The 20,142-nt window shown below is 54.7% G+C and overlaps 2 protein-coding genes across 11 annotated transcripts; one reads left to right on the forward strand and one right to left on the reverse strand.

Moving 5' to 3' along the window:
- Positions 1-453: 453 nt before the first annotated feature.
- Positions 454-12,872, forward strand: LRFN1 (leucine rich repeat and fibronectin type III domain containing 1). 10 transcript variants are annotated; one of them, XM_059045804.2, is made up of 5 exons: positions 454-538; positions 3,023-3,055; positions 5,447-5,501; positions 5,917-7,359; positions 11,119-12,872. In XM_059045804.2, the coding sequence occupies exons 4-5, from the start codon at positions 5,954-5,956 to the stop codon at positions 12,023-12,025; spliced, it is 2,313 nt and encodes a 770-aa protein (XP_058901787.1). In that variant the 5' UTR covers positions 454-538; positions 3,023-3,055; positions 5,447-5,501; positions 5,917-5,953; the 3' UTR covers positions 12,026-12,872. The 10 variants fall into 10 exon arrangements, with proteins under 10 accessions (XP_058901787.1, XP_066874465.1, XP_066874467.1 ...); XM_059045805.2 differs by lacking the exon at positions 454-538 and adding an exon at positions 618-708; XM_067018362.1 differs by lacking the exon at positions 454-538 and adding an exon at positions 729-747.
- Positions 12,873-17,741: 4,869 nt separating this feature from the next.
- Positions 17,742-19,609, reverse strand: LOC131745249 (interferon lambda-3-like). Its single transcript, XM_067019662.1, has 5 exons — positions 19,534-19,609; positions 19,106-19,179; positions 18,116-18,258; positions 17,949-18,033; positions 17,742-17,852 (listed from the first exon to the last, which is right to left on the reverse strand). Exons 1-5 carry the CDS (start codon positions 19,607-19,609, stop codon positions 17,742-17,744), a joined length of 489 nt encoding a protein of 162 aa, XP_066875763.1.
- Positions 19,610-20,142: the final 533 nt, after the last annotated feature.

Raw genomic sequence — 20,142 nt, forward strand, 5'->3', positions numbered from 1 at the left:
GGTCCCTGATGGGTTTGTGGCAGAGTCTGAGGTCACCAAGGAGAGTAGGACATGATTTGTGGTCCTGGATGGCTGAGGAACATGGTCTGGGTTCTCAAAGGAGGTAAGGCATGATCTGGAGTTCCCCTGGGTATTGGGACACGATCCGAGGTCTCCACTAGGGCTTCAAAGGTTGCCCATGTCAGTCGGGGCGTGGTCTGGTGGTCTCCGGGGAAGCCGGCAGGGCTGTAGGTGGGACTGGGGAGGGGTTGGGGGCGGGCCGGCAGCTCCGCAGGGGAGAGGAGTCTGCGGCGGGCCCAGGGGCGGGAGTCGGGGGCGTGTGGCCACCCCTCCCGGCCCCTCCGGTCGGCGTCCCCTCCCCGCTTGCGGCGGTGTTGGCGGCGGGGCTCCGGCGGCGGGCGGTGCGGAGGGCGGAGCTCCGGGAGGCGGGAGGGAGGCGGCCCCGCGGCACCGCGCCCCCTCCTCCGGCCCTCCCCCCACCATGGCGCGGAGCGAGGCGGCGGCGGCGGGGCCGGGCCCGGGGCCCCCCTCTGACTGGGTGAGTGCGGCCCGCAGCGGCCGGGGAGGCGGCGGGCGGGGGCGCCGGTGTGAGCGTGCGAGCGTGTGAGTGTTTGTCCGCGGCGCTGCGGCGGGCCCGGCGTGCGCTCGCGCGGCCCTCTGTGTGCCCGGCGCCGGCGTGTGCGGCTCCCTGCTTGTGTGGCCATCCGGGTGTGTGCAGGGTGTCGAGCCGAGATACTGTATCCTGCCGTGCGTGTGTGTCCCCCGGGTGGCTGCTCCTCCTGCTGTGTGTCTGGGGGGCTGTCGCGCACCCATCGGAGGGGCTGTGTGCCTGTGTGTGTGCGTGGGTTGTGTGCCCAGGTGTGGGTCCCACACCCCACCCCCCCGCAGCTAGTGTGGTCGCGCGGCTAGCTGCGTTGGGTGTTTGTGTCTGGGTTGGATGTCCATCCCAGGGTCTGTGTAGCCGGGTGTGCCCGCTTGGGTGTCCATTTGTGCGTGTGTGTGTGTGTGTGTGTGTGTGTGTGTCTGCGGGTTGTATGTCTCCGAGGGTGTGTGTCTGTGCGTCCATGTCAGGTTCCCGGCGGGGCGCTGGGGCTCAGCGCCTCGTGGGGCCAGGCCTCTATGTGGGTTTGGGGGAGGGGAGTTTGCCGCTCCCTCGGTCCATGTCAACTCCGGGGGCGGGTGGTCCTCGGCGGTCCTTGGGGGAGACGGCCATGTCTTCCCCTTCCCGGTGGCTGGGTTGGGGGGATGGGCAGCCAGTAGGTGGACAGATGGAGGGATGAGAGGCCGAGGGATGGACAGATGGGCCCTAGGGGAGGGACGCAGACCCGGCCCTTTCCCACCCATCCCACCCCAATCCCCCACCGGCCAGATCTCCGCAGATGGGGCCGGAGTTGCCTGCATCCAGATAGCCAGGCTGAGGCACCTTTGGGCTGCTGGTGGGAGGATTGCCTTGGACCAATGCTCTACGACTCAGGCCCCCAACCTTCTAAGATTCGACCTGCTGAACTCTGACCTGGCTGGGGAGGGGTTGTGCTGGGAGGGAGGGATGTTAGGATTTCTTTGGCCTGGGAAGTAGGTGGGGCGGGGGTGCCTCAGGGCTGGGAGGCATGTGTGTCCATGACTGTGTGTAAGTGGGATTCTCTGCTTATCCGTTGACTGTGCCACGGTGGTTCAATATTTTGTGTGTATTTGTAAGTGTGTAAATCCCTCACAGGGCAGTTGTGTGAGCATGTCTGTTATGAGTGAACATCTTGGAGTGTCTGTGCGAAGGTGGATCTTTCTGTACCTGTGTGCTTGTTTGAGTATGTATCAGCCTTGTAAGTGTCTGTGCACGTTGTGGTTCTGTGTATGTGTGTGAGGTGTGTATTCGCAAGTGTGTGCATTTGTGCATCTGTTGGTGTAGTAATGTATCAGCTTTGTGACCATGCATCATGGGGATATGTGAAGTTGCATGAGTGTGTTTGGGCATTTAAGAGCATACACCTGTGTATCTTTGTGCGAGTGAGCATCTGTTACATGTGTGTGCCCCTGTGTGTTGGTGAGTGTGCAAGGGTAGATCTGTTATAGGTGCACGCACCTGGGGACACGTGGGTTTCACTGTTGTGTGTGTGCATCTGTGTGTGAGTGTACAAGGGAAAAGGCAATATTGCATGTGTGGTTGTGTGTCGGTGTGTCAACCTTGAGGGTATGTTTCTATACTGTGAGTCCATTTTTGTGTTCACGTTGGTCTCTGGGGGTGGGGTTGTGTATGTTCAAATACATATATTCAGGATGACATGCGCACATGTGCCTGTGTCCTTGACACAAGGCTGACCCCACTTATGGGCCCAGTGAATTGGGGCCCATGTGGCATGACCTGTGGTATGCTGGGATCCATGGATACAAGTGTGCCCACATCTTGGTCCAAGAGCCTATTGAGGGCAGGGGGCACACAGATCATGCTGCTGTGTCCATGGAAATCCAGATGGAGAGTCGTGGGTTGTGGGCCCATGTGGGTTCAGTCGTGGGTTGTGGGCCCATGTGGGTTTTGGTGTGACAGTGGTGTGATGGTGAAGATGGGAATCTCTGGTCCTCCCCCAGCTCCTGGTACTGTTCAGGTCTTTGAAGTTGGGGGACTGGGATGTGGATTCTGGAAGGAGGAGGCTGGGAGCCTAGAATCCTGGGTTTGAAGGAGAAGAGGGCTGGGGGGCCAGAGTCCTGTGTCTTGAGAAAGGAAGGAACTGAGACTTGGACTCTTGAATTTGAGGGAAGGGGAGGGTGGGGTTCTTAGCCTCTTGAGCCCCCAGAGGACAAAGGACAAAAGTCCTAGACTCTTGGGTTTTAGAGGGTGAACAGTCTTAGGCCCAGACTCCTTGGTTTCCAGAGATGACTTCCTGGGTCCATCTGAGACTATGCAGAATCTGCAGCAGGAGAGCTGAGAGAGTGATCACACCAGGGACTTCCTTGGCTGAGATGGTCTCTGAGGCAGGTCTCTGGAGGGGAGCCAGAAGAATGTTAACAGTGTGGTTTTGTTCCTTTGCAGGTACTGGCCCAGGCCCTGATTCCCTGAAGAGAGGTGAGTGGGGGTCCCACAGGCTGGGGAGAGAGATGTGGAGTGACTGGGCTTGTTCTGAGCCAGCTGGAGGCCTGGAGCACTGCCTTGTATGGATTTCAGTGGCGGGTATGGCAGGGACCAGGTGCCCCCCAGGCTGGGGGGCAGTGACAAGGTCAGGAACATCGTGTTTGGGTAAGGGCTCGAAAGAGCCATGGCATGGGTGGTAGGCGGCGGTCTCAGACCTGGAGGCATCCCCTTTCAGGTTGAGTCAAGTGGTCAGAAAAGGGAAGTTTCCACATACCAGTAAAGGATGTAAAAGAGTTTCCTGACGTGGTATGACCCTGCATTTGGAGAGTGGCATGGATATGGTTTACCATTTTGTGTGTGTGTGTGTGTGTGTGTGTGTGTGTGTGTGTGTGTGTGTGCATGTACGTGGGAAAATCTCCTGATAGACCTGCTGGTGGCTGACAAAAAACCAGAGAAAACGATAATTTAACGCTAAGACAGCTAACATTTATATAGTGTTTACTCTGTCAGCAACTACTCTAAGCATGTTACAGTGTATTATCTCATCTAATCCTCACAATAAGCCTATGAGGCAGGTGCTATCATCCTTGTTTTACAGATGAACACAGTGAGGCACAAAGAGAGGAAGTCACCTGATTAAAGTCACACAGCAGGGAATTGGGGTGTGAACCTGGAAAGGTTGGGGCCAGATTCTGTCGGGCAAGGCTGCACTTGCCTCTCGATGAATGTTAGCTATTTTCAGTGTTATTAGTACAGTTTCAACTTGAGTCCCACCCAAGCTGTGGGACTTCCCGTTGCATAGATTGTGGTTCTGAGCCCTAGAGACCCTACTGCCACGCAGGTACAGAGCTGGGCCTCCTACCTTGGGAGCGCCACCTCCCAGGCCAGGGTTTTCTGTCCGATGTAGAGCAGTGTCCTGGAAGGAGTGCGAGACAAATTAGTGGAGGGCCTCAGAGATGGTGGGATGCCCTGACTTTGCCTTTTTCTCTCTTCAGCCCCATCACTGTCTCCCTCAGTCTCTCTCTTTCTTCCCGTCTTTATCTGTCTCTATAACACTCCTAGTTTCTCTTCCTGTCTCTCCCCCTCTCCATCTCTGTGTCTCAGTCTCTCTTTTCTGTGTGTGTCTCCTCCACCCAGTTTTTCTGTCTCTCTTTGCTTCAGTCTTACTGTCTTTTCACCTTTCTTTCAGATTATTTCTCTTGTTGTCTCTGTCTCTCTCTCTGAATCTGTTTCTCTGTAACTACGAGTCCATCTCTCCCTCCCCCTTGTCCCTCTCTGTCTCTTGGTCCCTCCTCTGTGTCCACAGTCCCCCCTCCCCATGGGCTGAAGGATCAAGGCCACATCAGGCCACAGGCCCCAAATGCAGATTCCTGGGAGGTGGGCCAGCAGGGACTGGGGCATGGGGTGGGGTGAAAACAGTTTCAGGGACCCCCCTTTCCCATCCTTTTCTCTTCACCCCCCACCCACCCTGTGTTGTGATGGGAGCTGACATGTCGTGGGCTGCAGCTGCCGCAGGGGGAATCCCTGCCGGAAGGTTTTGCCTGGAGCAGAGGCACAGCCTGATTGTGTGTGTGTGTGTGTGTGTGAGTGTGAGTGATTGTGTGTGAGTGTGTGTGTGTGTGTGTGAGTGATTGTGTGTGAGTGTGTGTGTGTGAGTGATTGTGTGTGTGTGAGTGATTGTGTGTGAGTGTGTGTGTGAGTGATTGTGTGTGAGTGTGTGTGTGTGAGTGAGTGTGAGTGAGTGTGTGTGAGTGTGTGTGTGTGTGTAGGCATATATGGGGCCTTGTGTGGTGCCCATTAATATGAGCATGAAAGTCTGCCCCTTGCGTGGGAGCTCAGCAGAGCCCAGGATGAAACCAGGCTCATAGAAAGACTTCTCAAGACTGAGCAGGGAGAATGATGTGTTTTTCTCAGCCTCTCCCACCTTCAGACCCCCTCTGCTACAGCCAGAGGTTGGTGGGGGGGTGTATTACCCTTAACATTTACTGAACACTTACTGTGTGCCAGGCCCCATGCTCAGTGACCCCTATGAATGAGTTCACTGAACTCTTGCAGCAACCCAATGAAGATAGTACAATTATCAGACCATTTTACAAATCGGGAAATTATGGCCTAGTTAGGGAAAATCATTGGTTTGGGGTCACAGAGCTAGCAAGTTGGGGAACCCACGACTTGAACCTGAGTCTATTTGATCTCAAAGCCCTTGCTCTTAATAATAGTGCACATTTCTATCTCTGGCACATATTGGACAGGATGATAATAATAATTATCCCCTTATATGTATTGAACACATTTTATGTGCTGGGCACTGTTCTGAGTATACCATGCTCATTAATCCATTTAATCCTCACAGAGGTAAGGCCTGTTTTTATCTCCATTTTACAGATGAAGAAACCGAGATTCAGAGAGGTTCAGACACTTGCCCGAGGTCACACAGCTAGTAAGTGTCAGAGCTGGAATTTGAACCCCTTGAGTATGGCTTTGAAATCCATGACTTTAAGCCCTAGTCAGCAGTGATTTTTCAAAATATATCATGGGTAGTGGAAGACACAGGCTGGGCCAGATGACATCCCTCTGGTTGTGAGATTATAAGAGGTCTGGGAGCTCCTAGAAGAGGGGCAGAGGTGGGGGTAGGACACTCAGAGGTGGGGCAGTGGTAATTTACCAAGCAGCAATGGAAATACTGTTATCTATTAACAAGCGCATGCCAACTGATGATCAGTCTTGTCACTGTCCTATAAGGACCCGCTTGTCAGGAAGGGAGGGATCTGGGTCCGACTCCTAGCAGGAAATCCCAGGGTGGCCAGGCTGGTGGTCAAGCCCTACGCCTGGGTGACCCTTCTCCTTCCTTGCAGATCTCACCTCCCACTCCTCCCACCTTCCCCCTGCACCATGGCTCCGGGCCCCTTCTCCTCGGCGCTCCTCTCGCTGCCGCCTGCTGCCCTGCCCTTTCTGCTGCTTCTCTGGGCGGGGGCATCTCGAGGCCAGCCCTGCCCCGGCCGCTGCATCTGCCAGAATGTGGCGCCCACGCTGACCATGCTGTGCGCCAAGACCGGCTTGCTCTTTGTGCCGCCGGCCATCGACCGGCGCGTGGTGGAGCTCCGGCTCACCGACAACTTCATCGCGGCCGTCCGCCGCCGAGACTTCGCCAACATGACCAGCCTGGTGCACCTCACACTCTCCCGGAACACCATCGGCCAGGTGGCGGCCGGCGCCTTTGCAGACCTCCGCGCCCTCCGCGCCCTGCACCTCGACAGCAACCGCTTGGCGGAGGTCCGGGGCGACCAGCTCCGCGGCTTGGGCAACCTCCGCCACCTGATCCTCGGCAACAACCAGATCCGCCGGGTGGAGTCGGCCGCCTTCGACGCCTTTCTCTCCACCGTGGAGGACCTGGATCTGTCCTACAACAACTTGGAGGCCCTGCCGTGGGAGGCCGTAGGCCAGATGGTGAACCTGAACACCCTCACGCTGGACCACAACCTGATCGACCACATCGCCGAAGGTACCTTCGTGCAGCTTCACAAACTGGTTCGCCTGGACATGACCTCCAACCGCCTGCATAAACTGCCCCCTGACGGGCTCTTCCTGAGGTCCCAAGGCCCCGGGCCAAAGCCACCCACGCCGCTCACGGTCAGCTTCGGCGGCAACCCCCTGCACTGCAACTGCGAGCTGCTCTGGCTGCGGCGGCTGACGAGGGAGGATGACCTGGAGACGTGCGCCACCCCTGAGCACCTCACCGACCGCTACTTCTGGTCCATTCCCGAGGAGGAGTTCCTGTGTGAACCTCCACTGATCACTCGGCAGGCAGGCGGCCGGGCCCTGGTGGTGGAGGGCCAGGCGGTCAGCCTGCGGTGCCGCGCGGTAGGAGACCCTGAGCCGGTGGTGCATTGGGTGGCACCTGATGGGCGGTTGCTGGGGAACTCGAGCCGGACCCGGGTCCGGGGGGATGGGACACTGGATGTAACCATCACCACCTTGCGGGACAGTGGCACGTTCACGTGCATCGCCTCCAACGCCGCCGGGGAAGCCACGGCGCCGGTGGAGGTGTGCGTGGTGCCTCTGCCTCTGATGGCGCCCCCACCGGCCGCCCCACCACCTCTCACCGAGCCTGGCTCCTCGGACATCGCCACGCCCGGCCGACCTGGTGCCAATGAATCTGGGGCTGAGCGCCGGCTTGTGGCTGCCGAGCTCACCTCCAGCTCCGTGCTCATCCGCTGGCCAGCCCAGAGGCCCGTGCCTGGCATCCGCATGTACCAGGTCCAGTACAACAGCTCCGCGGATGACTCCCTTGTCTACAGGTGGGTGCTGCAGTCCCAGGACCTCCTCCCACCCCAGGGGCCCTCCCTCCCATCTGCCGGCTCACTAGGCCTTCTTGCTCAGCTGGGGTTCTAGATGGGTACGTAGAGTGGTCTCCAGCTCTCATTTGCCATATTTCCTTCTCTCTCTCTTTCTGTCTCACTGTCTTTGTGTTTCACGCATTTTGCATATCTTCGTTTAGCACCCACATGAGCCAGACCGGGGCTGGGCACTGGAGTTATCGCTGTGAATGTGCCAGGATGATCCCTGCTCTCATGGGGCTTGTGGTCTACGTCACTGCTCGCCAAAGGTGTCCGATTGTCTGCCTTGTCAGTTAGACATTCTAGAGCATGAAATATACTCACACATATATATTTACAGTTACACTTATATTTGGAAATTATGTACCAGTGCTACTGTATCAACACATTGGGTACATTATAGAAACAGAAAAGTATGAGAAGAAGATATAAATACCAATTATTTCCACCATCCTTTGGGTTAGAAGCCGTTGCCCCGGTGAGGACAGACGCGTATGGTGCAGACAGATGTTAAAGAGTTACTTTCCCCCATCATCTGTTTTTCTCTTGTCCTCGCCGTGTCTCTGTCTGTACCTTCTCTCCCTCCTGTCCTCATGAGGCACTAAGCCCTTGCTCTCTGCTAGGCCCTGAGCTGGGTGCGGGGGACACAGGGAGACCAACAGAGCAGTCCCTGCCCTCAGGGAGCTCACAGCCCAGAGGGAGGAGGCAGTACACGATGAATGAACAGCCTTGGCCTCGCGTTGCCTCTCCAACGGGTAGTTTTTGAGTGTGGCTCACAGCCACAGACCTGGCACACAGTGGGAGAGTTTGATAGGTGGTTGTGGACTCTGTGGACGTCTCTCCTTCGTCCTGGCTCTGCCTCCCTTGGGCACACTGTAGAGTGCCCGCTGAATGCTTAATCCTGTGTTTGACTTCACTTGGCGGCACCAGAGGGGGTGGAGCCATTTCCCCACCCACGGGCAACCCCAGATCTTGGGGGTGCTCAGACCTGCACTGAGAAGTCTGCCTCTTGTTCTCCATCTTCACCTTGCCCAGTGTTCTCTTGGCCACGGTCCTGGCACACAGTAGGCACTTTCCCATTGTTGGTTGAATGAGTAGGTGCCTCCCTTTTCTCTTGTCTCTGTCATCCTCATTTTCCTCTCTTTTTGAATCTGGTCACCAAACACTGAGTAAATGCCTACTGCATGCCAGTTTCCATGCTGGGCCCGGGCCTACCGAGATGGATCAAACACTGGCCCAGTCTTACAAACATTAGGGCAAACAAACGAACAAAACAAAACCTTTTATAACGTACTACCAAGGATTCTCCTCCATTCGACCTTCCCAACTCTGCTGTGAGGCAGCCATGATCCCCCTCCCATTTTACAGACAAGGATAGTGAGGCTCAGTCGGGGGAAGTCACCTGCTCAAGGTCACACAGAAAGAGGCAGAGCCAGGATTCCAGTTCTTACCCTTCTATCTCTTAATTCTGCCCTTTTTACATTGAACACATGTTTATCGAGCACCTGCTGTTTGCCAGGCAGGGATTAGGGGAGATGGATAATACATTTCTGTAAACAGCTATTGGTTTCTGTGATTCCCCACCTCTGTCTCTTTTCCTTCTCTCTCTAACCCATGGTCAGTACATGATGGAGTGGAGGGAGGTTTACAGGTCCCCAGACTCTGCATGTATGCCGACGTTGACGGCCCTCTGTCTCCAGCTGGGCAACAGACCCTGGGACTCTTCTGTTCCCTGTAGGGCCACAGTTCCAATCCTCTGTCCCCCATTGCAGGCGCCTGTGCTACAGCACTGCAGGGGTTAACTTCCTCACTGCCGGTGGAGGTGACAACCAACCAGAAGCCTGCTCTGCTGCTTGCTTGGGTCTTATAGCCAATTAGAGACACATGGGCTCAAGCTTTCTTAAGGAGCCAGCCTCTGTCCTTGAAAAGGGGGGAGTCCCTAGCAACTGGTTATTTTGGGGGAAGGAGCAAAAGGAATCCAAGGCCCTTTGAGAAAGGATGATGAGAGAGGAAGACTTACAGCCATGGGCCCAAGGTTGGATGGGGTGGGGGGGGGCAGTGGTCTGTGAAATGGAAGGCAGGGGGAGAGTCGGAGAGGTGGGCCTTTATGAGGTGGTGAGGGCCTTACTGGAATTCTTTCGGTGGGAGGATGGCTGTTGGTGGTGGTGGAACCTTCTAGAGGTGGAGGAACTGAGGTGGGTTTTAGGACCAGAAGGTGGCCTGTAGAGATGAGGGCATGGCCTTTAGAGGAGGTGGCGCCCCTGCAGCCTAGTCCCCACGCACATGAAGAGGCGGTTCTTGTCTCTGGTGACCCACTAAGAGCTTTGTGGGAAAGGAGGGCTTGCAAGATTGAGTGCATGCAAATCTATATGGATGTGGCAGTCCCAGGTTAGCCGAGGCTGGACATGGAAGGGATGTGCCCAACAGAAGAGGGGCAAGGCCTAGTGGGAAAGGTCTTACAGATGCGGAGGAGCACACTGGCAGGAGAGTGTGAGCCACAGCAAGGGTTACTGGCCAGCATCGTGTGGGACGCAAGCTGTTAATGAAATTATTAAGTGCCAGGCTGTGGGTATGTTAACTCATCATACTTCACGCCATCTCTATGGAGTAGGAATTGTTAATACCCCCATTTGGGGGAAATGAGACACAGAGAGGTTAAGAAACTTGCCTGAGGTCACAGAGCTAGCAAGGAGCAGAAGAGAACTCAAACCCTGGCATCGTGGCTCTCAGACTTTGTCAGCTTAACCACTTCTCTACACTGCTGCTCATTTGAGGGCAGGGCCCCACAGCAAGAAAGGAGCATGCTTTCTTGGCTACATTTGCCCCAGTTATGGATGGAACTTACTGGGGGGCATGATTTAGTGACTTCAGGCAGTATAGGGGCAGGGCATGCACAGAGTGGTTGCCTTTGTTACCCGGACACAGTGCAGGACATGCAAGGAGTGGACATGGTCCTAGGCACAGTAGGGGAACCATCTCCAGTGGACCGTTGTGGGGTGTGTCTTGGAAGGCACCTGTCAATCAGAAGGGAAGTGGCCTTTAGCCCTGGCCCCTGAGGAGGCGGAAATATGTAGTTGAGGGGCTTGGCAATTGTCCCAGAAGATAGATGCAGCTACGAGATGTGTATACCCAAGGATGTACAGATGAGGGGGAGTGGTCTGTATCATGGTTTCCCTGAAAGGACAGGAATGTGTAGAAGAGAAGAACTAGAAGAGCACCCATTGCCCCAGTAGGAGTAAGACGGGGTGTGAGGTGACCTCATTGTCCACTTGAGTGAGGGTGGGGCATCCAGGTAAGGGGGCGTGGCCTGTAGCATCCATCCCCTTAAAGGTGGGAATATGTAGATAAGAATGCTTCAATGGCATTTGTCCTAGTAGGAATGAGACACTGCTAGGGAGCATGCCCCTTGAGGGCAGGGCATAAAAACTGTAGCATTCCTCCCTGGCAGGGGCCAGGATATGTAGATGAGGGTAGATGAATGGCTAAAATTATCCTAGTAGGTGATGAGACACGGACAGGAGGTGGGTCTGAGGGTGAGGTATGGGCTGTATCAAAGGTCCTGAGAGGGTGAGAATTTGTTGCTTGAATGGCGGCTGTTGTCCCAGTAGAGTGAGACACTGGTAGGGATGTATCGTTTGGTCCCCCCGGGTGGGACATGCAACTGAAGCATCGTGGTTCAGAGTGGAGCTAACCCCGCGCTGATCCCGCCCCCTCCCGCAGGATGATCCCATCCACCAGCCAGACCTTCCTGGTGAATGATCTGGCAGCGGGCCGCGCCTACGACCTGTGCGTGCTGGCCGTCTACGACGATGGGGCCACGGCGCTGCCCGCCACCCGAGTGGTGGGCTGCGTGCAGTTTACCACGGCGGGGGATCCCGCGCCCTGCCGCCCACTGAGGGCCCATTTCTTGGGCGGCACCATGATCATCGCCATCGGGGGTGTCATTGTCGCCTCCGTCCTCGTTTTCATAGTTCTGCTCATGATCCGCTACAAGGTGTACGGCGATGGGGATGGCCGCCGAGTCAAGGGCACCTCCAGGTCGCCTCCGCGGGTCAGTCACGTGTGCTCTCAGACCAACGGCGCAGGCGCAACGCAGGCCCCGCCCCCGCCGGCGCAAGACCGCTACGAGGCGCTGCGCGAGGTGCCGACCCCGGCTGCTGCGGCGGTGGCCGTCGAGGCAAAGGCCGTGGCGGCCGACACGGCTTCCGCGGAACCGGAGGCGGTCCTTGGACGCTCCCTGGGCGGCTCAGCCACCTCGCTGTGCCTGCTGCCGTCCGAGGAAACCTCCGGGGAGGAGTCCCGGGCCGCGGCGGGCCCTCGGAGGAGCCGTTCTGGGGCCCTGGGACCGATGGCTTCGGCGCCCCCCACTTTAGCTCTGGTTCCTGGGGGAGCCCCGGCCCGGCCGAGGCCGCAGCAGCGCTATTCATTTGACGGGGACTACGGGGCGCTCTTCCAGAGCCACAGTTACCCGCGCCGCGCCCGGCGGACAAAGCGCCACCGGTCCACGCCGCACCTGGACGGGGCCGGAGGGGGCGCGGCCGGGGAGGACGGAGACCTGGGGCTGGGTTCCGCCAGGGCGCGCCTGGCCTTTACCAGCACCGAGTGGATGCTGGAGAGTACCGTGTGAGCGGCTGGCGGGCGCCGGGACGCCTGGGTGCCGCGGACAAAAGCCCAGCCGCCCGGACGCCGGGGCAGGACTCGGGGGACAAAGCGCCGAGCCACGACGTCGGACTGCAGGGGAGGCGTGCTCTTCTCCTCCCTGGAGAGGGTGGGCGGCCTGGGCTGCGGCTCGAAGTCACGCCCCCACGCTCTGGGGGGCTTGAGGGCGGGCCGTCGAGCTCCTCTCCCCAACGGACTTTAAGCCCCCCTCCTGCCCCTCCCCCCGCGCGCTCGCGGACCTCGCTGGAGCCGGTGCCTTACACAGCGAAGCGCGGGGAGGGGCAGGGCCCCCCCGACACTGCAGCACTGAGACACGAGTCCCCTCCCCCTGCCCGGGACCCGGGGCAGGGGCAAGGGACCCATTTCTTGTATCTGGCTGGACTAGATCCTATTCTGTCCCGCGGCGGCCTCCAAAGCCCCCACCCCCACCCCATTCAATTCCCTGGTCCCGTCGGGTCTGGCTTGGGGTGCCCCTTTCTCTGTTCCCTTCGTTTGTCTTTGTTCCGCCTTCTGTCGTCTCTGTCTTATGTCCTTCCCTGTTTGTTTCTCATTTCTCTGTCCCGTCATCTCTTCTCCCTCTGCACTCCCATATTGCATCCGGCCTCGTTGTCTCTCCAGATTATATCTCCCCAGTACACATTCTCCCGGGCAGGTCCCATTGGAAGGACCAGACTCTCCCCTATTCCTTCCTCTTAACCCCCAAATAAATCCCCACATGAACAAAATCCCAAACCAAATCCCCCTCCCTACCGGAGCCGGGACCCTCCGCCGCAGGAGAATTAAACATTTTTCTGTGTCTGAGGCCACTCTGCTGACCTCTGTGTGTGTCCATGTGTCTTGGGGAGGTTGAGAAGGGAGGGTGACCTAGATTACAGCATAAGGGCTCTTAAGTGAGACTGAAGGTAGGACAAGCTAACTGGGCCCGGGGAGATTTGCAGACAGTTTCCTACCCTCTGAGAGACTTAGAGGTGGGGAATAATATGTCAAAAACAAAACAAACAAACGAAACCCCAAAGGCACAAACAATAGCTAAGGTTTAGTGAGTGCTTGCTGTGTGCCAAGCACTTAATTCATTTAATCCTCACAACAGCCCTAGGACGTCAGTACCATTATCCCATTTTATAGATGAGTAAATTGAGGCCCAGAAGTAAAGTAACTTGCTCCAGGTCACATAACCAGAAGGTGACAAAATTGGGATTTAAAAAGGCAGGCAGGCTTCTGAGTCTTTAGTGCTGAGCAGCTAGGAAATGTTTATTCTACACATAGGCATTGTGCTAAGCACAGCTCATCTCTCCAAGGTCGGACGGCTGTTGGAAGCAGATGGATTTGGCCCCATTTTACAGACAGGAATCTGCACCCGAGAGTGGTGAAGTCACGTGCCTGAGGCTCCCCTGGTGAAGAAACTGGAGAGCTGGCAGTTTGACCTCAGTATCTGTTCCTCACCACTACCAAATGTAGCCTCTGATGTCTGTGTCTGGAGGCTGGGGAATGACCCCAAGGACCTTAGTTAGCTGAGCGTGGGTATCCAAAGCCAGCCTGGTGGGGGAGGGGATGAGGGAAAGGGCTCATTGGTCATGCTGTCTGGAATCTGAGGGCTCTTAGGTAGTAGAGAAGGGGTCTGCTTAGGGCACAGGGCTTGGTGTGGGGAGGGGAGTTTCTCAGGTGAGGGTGTGGGCTGTGGCTGGGGAAGGGAAGTTGTTTTGGCCGGTGGGCCCTGCAGTGAAAACTCTTTCCCAATCCTGGGGAAGAAGGAAGAAGGCCTAATGCCAGCCAGGGGCCTCCTGAGGCCTGGGGAGGAGGAGAGAAAGACAGAAATAGAAACAGAGCAGGAGGGAGGGGAATGGATCTGGGCAGACAGGGTGGGAGGCAGCAAGGACAGAGCCACCAGAGAATCACAGGCCAGAATCACCCAGTGGCCTAGCCACACTTATCTATCTCAGTCATCACGACTCCTGGGTACTGAGGGCTTCCCACACACCAGGCACTGTGTTCACAAACCCTCCCTGATGCATGAATAGAGAGTGTGCAGCTCAGCCCCTGGCACATAGCACTCACAAAATGGACTTAGTAAGCATGATTACATCTATACTCTGCAACAGATGTGTGTGGTGTGTGCACCCTCTTATTTATTTTTGGATAAGTAAGAAGTGGATTTACTTAGAGACACTCCACAGACAGAGTGTGGGCCATCTCAGAAGGCAAGAGGCCTTGTGTACCCTCTTTTTTTAGATAAGGAAACTGAAGATCAGAGAGGTAAGGACTTGCGCAACATCATGCAGGCAGTAAATGGCAGAGCCGTGATTGGAAAGTTTACTGCCTCCAAATCCTGCACACCTAACCATCTGACTATATTGTCTCTGATCCACCTGATAAAGCTTTCTTGAGCATGTACTATGTACCTGGCCCTGTGCAGGGGATACAACAGTGAACAAAATAGACACAACGAGAAACCCCTGCCTCATGGAGCGTATATTCTAGAGGCAGGAGACAGTAATCAAGTAAATAATGAGTGTCTGGTAGTGAATAAGTGTCACGTTGAGAATGAAAACAGGATGACGGGATGGGATGACTGAGAGGCTTGCTTTAGGTTAGAAGGTCAAGGAAGGTGATGTTGGAGCTGAAGAAATCCACTGTGGGAAGAGCCAGGGAAGAGCATTCCTGGCAAATAGAACGGCATGTGCAAAGCCCCTGAGGCAGGAGTGTGCTTGGTGTGTTGAAGGTATAGCGTGTCTGGACTGGAATAAGGGGGAGAGTGAGAGGAGAGCAAGTGGGAGAGGCAAGCAGGGAGCAGGTTCTGCAGAGCCTTGTGGGCTGTGGTCAAGAGTAAAGATTTTTTTCTCAGAGCTGTGGGAAGCCAGTGGAGTGTTTTCAGCTGGGGCAGTATATGGCCTGATTTCTATGGAGAATCCAGCTTTGAGCAGGGTGTGCCTGTCTTCAAAACAAAATCAGGAACTACCACCTCAGAACTTGGCATCCAAGCATTGTCATATTTGGGGCCCACATGGTCCCTGGTTCAACCCTTTGAATGACAGCCATCACCTTTCTTCCCCTGTAACTTCAGGTCTTTCATTTAACAGAGAAGTATTTATCAATGCCAATGACATGCTTGGTTTTGTTTTTTCCCAAAATTGAGAGCTTTAAACCCAAGAACAGGTACATTAGGTGAGAGAGGGCATGGTATCATTCTAGGGGAGTGTTGGAACATCTGCTCTGTGCCCTGGCTCTGTGATGGGCACTGGTGACCCAGCAGTGACCAATTGGTCAACGGTGACCAATTTACCAAGCAGCTCCAGTTCCTGCCCTCTTGGAGCTCAGGCAGACAGATGGCAAAAGGGCTGCGGTGGGAGAAACATAAAGCCTATCAGAGCCCAGAAGAGCTGCCTGACCCTGCCTGGAGGTTCAGGGAAGTGTATTAGAGTCTTGGTAGCAAGTGACAGGAAGTCAGCTTAACTGGATTAGGTGTAAAAAGTGTGCATTTGTTGGCTCATGTATCTAGGAAGGAGGCAATCAAGGGTAAAGCTACCAGGAACTTGGCCTTAGAGACTGGAACCCAGACTCAACTCCATCATGACACTCTTCCCATTCATTTCTCTTCTCTGCTTGTCTCAGATTTATCCCCTTCAACTGCGTGTAGTAGGGAAAATGGCCATTTATTTACAGACACAGACTCAATCCTTCTAGCACCATAGCCCAGAGGTGAAATGGCAAAATCTCCAGTCCTAAATGAAAAAAAAAAAAAAATCCCAGGGAAGGGCTCTGATTGGCCTGACTGGGGACACATGCCACCCCTGCATTGATTGTGATATCCAAAGGAATGGAATGCTTTGACTGGCCAGGTTGTGGTCACATGTCCAGATCGTTTGGCCTGGGGAAGGGGGAGGTGCTAAAAATATTAGCATGAACCATAGGAATTTGCCAGTTTTGTAGGTTAGAAATGGCAGAACATTGGCAATTTCATATGGTTGAACCTAAATAGTCACTGGAAAAGTAGGATGGGAAAACTTATTGGGCACATAAAAGCAATAGAAACCCCAGTGCTCCACTCAGAAGGATTTTTGGTGGAGGAAGTGATATTACTGAGACATAGGGAATGAGTGGAAATTAGATGAAGACGTGGTAGTGGTGGGAGAGTAGTGGGGACATGTCCTAAGCAGAGGGAACAGCTTATGCAAAGGCTGTCATGAGGGAGGCAAGGGAAGCCTGGCCACTTTACTCTGGAGATGGAGTGCTCTGACTGGGCACACCTGAGTCTTGTGTCCAACCAATGAGGGAATGGGAAAGGGGGGGTCATGCCCCAAAGGAAAATTGAGCTTTACCAGGTGAAATGGACACTGGGCAGGCAAACCAAAATATACCCAGTTCAAAATTTCTTTGTTAGGCCTTGGCATCTCCAAGCAGAGGTTTGCAACCTTGTTTCAATTATGGCACTCATACTGAAAAGGGGTATATGCCTGAACTCAGACATGTCCTACGTGATCCAAATTTTTATTACCAAATAACTGGTCTCTTTCTCTGGGTTCTTTGCTGGGCATACAGAGATGGATTTTTGAGGATACATTTGGCTGAAGAAACAAAACCCAATTAACATGACTCAAGATATTTGGTTATCTCATTTAATATGTCTGAAGTTGGGAGTTTGGAGCTGTTAATGCAACAGCTTATTGATATCACCAATGACCCATTCTCCTACTATTTTGTTCCACCTTCCTTAGAAGAATAGTTTCATATTCTAGGCTTGCTGCCTCATTGGCCACCACAGCTCCAGGTCTCTCATCCTTATACCAATGAACTAAGCAGGAAGGAAGGGAACAAATGGAAGAGTTTTCTTTGTGTTAGGGAAGAAAAAAAATCCGAAAATAATAAAAATGACAGCAATAAACGCATATATGGGGCTTAACCTGTGCCAAGAATTGTTTTCAATTCTTTACATAAATTAACTCACTTAAGAAGCCCTTTAGTCTCATGGCCACTCCAAACTGCAGAGGCAAGTGATCCACACTGGGCCTTGTCCAATTTCATGACCCCCAGAATCTGTGAGCATAATAAGATAGTTGTTGTTTTACTCCACTAAGTTTGGGGTGTTTGTTATGACTTGGAGGATATTGTTTGTGTGAAAGCTGGAGCCATGGCTGCTGTCTTGATACCATGAGGTAGCCAGAGTAAGAATCAGTCAACAGAAATGGAAAGAACCTGGTTCCCCAATGACATTGTTGAATGAATGAATGAATGAGTTTTAGAACTGCCCTGCCAATGCACTTTTTACTGTGACGTAATAAATTCATTTTTGTTCTACCCATTTGAGTTGGGTTTCTGACACATTATAGGATAAAGCATTCTCCTGACTGATAGACTTCCATCTGTCCTAGGTACATATGGAAAAGAGAGATATACAGTTCACCCAGACAGGGAGAGATACATAAACATGTGCATAAATACTCACACACGTGGGCATGAATATGCTGTTATACATCTTCAGTTGGACTCAGGTTCGGGCAGATACTCACTTGGATGCATATACATACACAGTCACAGAAGTCAGGCACACGCAAATATACGCAACCTGTCATGAATTTTGCCTTCACTACACAGACATCCACACTCAGTCACAGACCCACAGTCTCACACACACACACACACACACACACACACACACACACACACTCACATACTCAAAGATTCATTTATCACAGAAGATTCCAAATGCACAGGTCTCCTCTGGCAGCACGATTCAGGTCCCAAGTGAGGAGGTGGAAGAGGATGAATGTGACAGAGGCCTTGAGGCCATCTTGAAACTCCTGTAGGAGAGATGAGAAGGTGGTTTCCCATTGCACAGGCGTCAGCCTCCTCCTTACCCAGGGCCCAGGCATCCACCCTCTTCCCGGGTCACTCACCTTCTTTGGGGCCTCCTGGAGCCGGTGCAGCCAGTACTGGAAGCAGCTCCTGGGGCCTGGAGCCTGCTGTGGGCTGAGCTGGGACCTGTGAGCAGAGGAGGGTGGTGTTGAGGGTGTGAGGCAGGGCCTGGGACAGAGGGGGACGTACAGGTGGCCAGAGCCCAGACACGGCCCGGGGGCCCCGAGTGCTCACACAGGCCTGGAGCTTGGAGTGGATGTGGTGCAGCGTGTGAAGGGGCTGGTCCAGGATGTGGTCCAGGGATGAGTTCGCCGTGGCCTCCAGGACATTCAGTGTCAGGGCCAGCTCCGCCTGCAAGGCCACGGGGCGCTCCCACAACAGAGGAGAGGTGAGAGAGAACAGGTGAGGTGGAAAGGTGAGGAAGGATAGGCAAGAAGGCCCAGATAAGTGGGGACAGGTAGGAAGAACAGGGGAGGAGGGCAGGTGATATGAGACATATGAGGGGGACAGGTGATGGGACAGGTAAGAGAGAGACAGGAGAGGGGAACACATGAGAAAGGAGGCAGATGACGGGGATACAGGTGAGGCAGAATGATAAGAGAAAAGTGAGGGAACAGATGAAAAAGTGAAATGGGGACAAATGAAAAGTGACTCATGAGGGAGGTCGCAGAGGTCTGAAGAACAGGGATGGGGACGGGTGAGAAGAGAACAGTTTGGGGAGGTAGGTGAGCGCAGGACGGTTGGCTGCATAGGTGAGAAGGGTGGAGGAAGGAAGAGCGTTTGCTGGGCAAAGATCAGCGGAGGAAGATGACAAGGGACAGAGGTGAGAGCGCGAGGAGGGCAGGTGAGAGGGAATCAGTGTTCAGAGTAGACGGTGACAAGGTGGGCAGGGCAAGGGGCACAGGCTGGGGACACAGCCGGGAGAGAAAAGAGAAGTGAGAAGGAACAAGGTAAGAGTGCAGGTGAGAGGGACAGGTGGGGGAGATAGGGAAGTGAGGACAGGCAGAGACATGATAAAAAGGAACCCAGGGGAGGGACAGCGTCAAGGGAGCAGTTGGGGAGGCGCAGGGGCCCAGGACAGATGAGGAGAGACCAGAGAGAGGGAAGCACAGGTGAGATAAAGGACATCCGGGGCCGCCTGCAAAGCCAGAGGAGAGGGGCCAGGTGAGGGCAGGCGGGCCTGACTCCCTCAACTCACCTGCAGCTGCTTCAGGTCCCGGGTCCTGGGGAAGAGGCGGGAGCTGCCGTTCCAGTCCTTCTGCAAGAGCGAAACTTCTCAGAGAACAAGGGCAGGTTCAACCCACAACGGGGGGGGGGACAGAGGCTAGCAGCAAGGATGAAGGTCTAGCAGGAGGGCTTGAGTTTAATCCACAGCAGAGAGAATAGATGTTAGTCATAGCCGAAAAGCTAGAGGCTAGCCTATTTAGCAGGAGGATAGAGGTTAGGCCAACAGTAGCAGGGCAGCAGCTTGGCTATGGTAGAAGGGGTAGAGGTTAGCCCACAGCAGGGACTTACCCAGGCATCTTTGGCTTTTTTTTTTTTGGCTGCACCCCGCGGCTTGTGGGATCTTAGTTCCCTGACCAGGGATCGAACCCGGGCCCGGCAGTGAGAGCGTGGAGCCCTAACCACTGGACTGCCAGGGAATTCCCTCCTTGGCTTTCTTGAAGGCCACCAGCTCGCTTGGCAGCAGAGAGTTGAACATGCCAATGTCGCAGCCCTTCCTGGTTGTGGTGGGGACAGGACATGCTCTAGCCAAGCCCAGCCCCACGGTGGTCACCAGAACTAGCGTCAAGTCTGAAGACACGGCCAAATCGCAAACTGCTTCCCCAGCTGCCTGGCTCGGCTTTTCATCCAGGCTAAATGTGCAACCCTGGCTGAGGGCTTTGACTTTAAAAGGCATGAGTGGGTGGGGCCAGCTGCTAAGCCAGGTGAGTTGACAGGTACGTGTGGGACCAGGTGAGCTCAGAGCTGCACCCAGGAGGAAAGAGAAACTGAAATCCCAGGAGGGAGCCTGAGAAGTTCCTGAACCTAGTTTAGGAAACCCTGGGATGTTGGGGAGGCAGTGACTGAGGCTGAGGCAGGAAGGGAAATGGGAAGCTGTCACCGCAGGGCAGGGGCTGGGGCGGGGTGTGTGTGGGCGGGGCGTGTGTGGGCGGGGCTGCTGAAGCAGCAGAGAGGGAGCTTCCTCCACTGGTTTAAGCGTGTTCCACGAACTCATTCATATTAGGCTCCGAA

The sequence above is a fragment of the Kogia breviceps genome, chromosome 18, assembly GCF_026419965.1.
Source record: "Kogia breviceps isolate mKogBre1 chromosome 18, mKogBre1 haplotype 1, whole genome shotgun sequence".
NCBI classification, from domain to species: Eukaryota; Metazoa; Chordata; class Mammalia; order Artiodactyla; family Physeteridae; genus Kogia; species Kogia breviceps.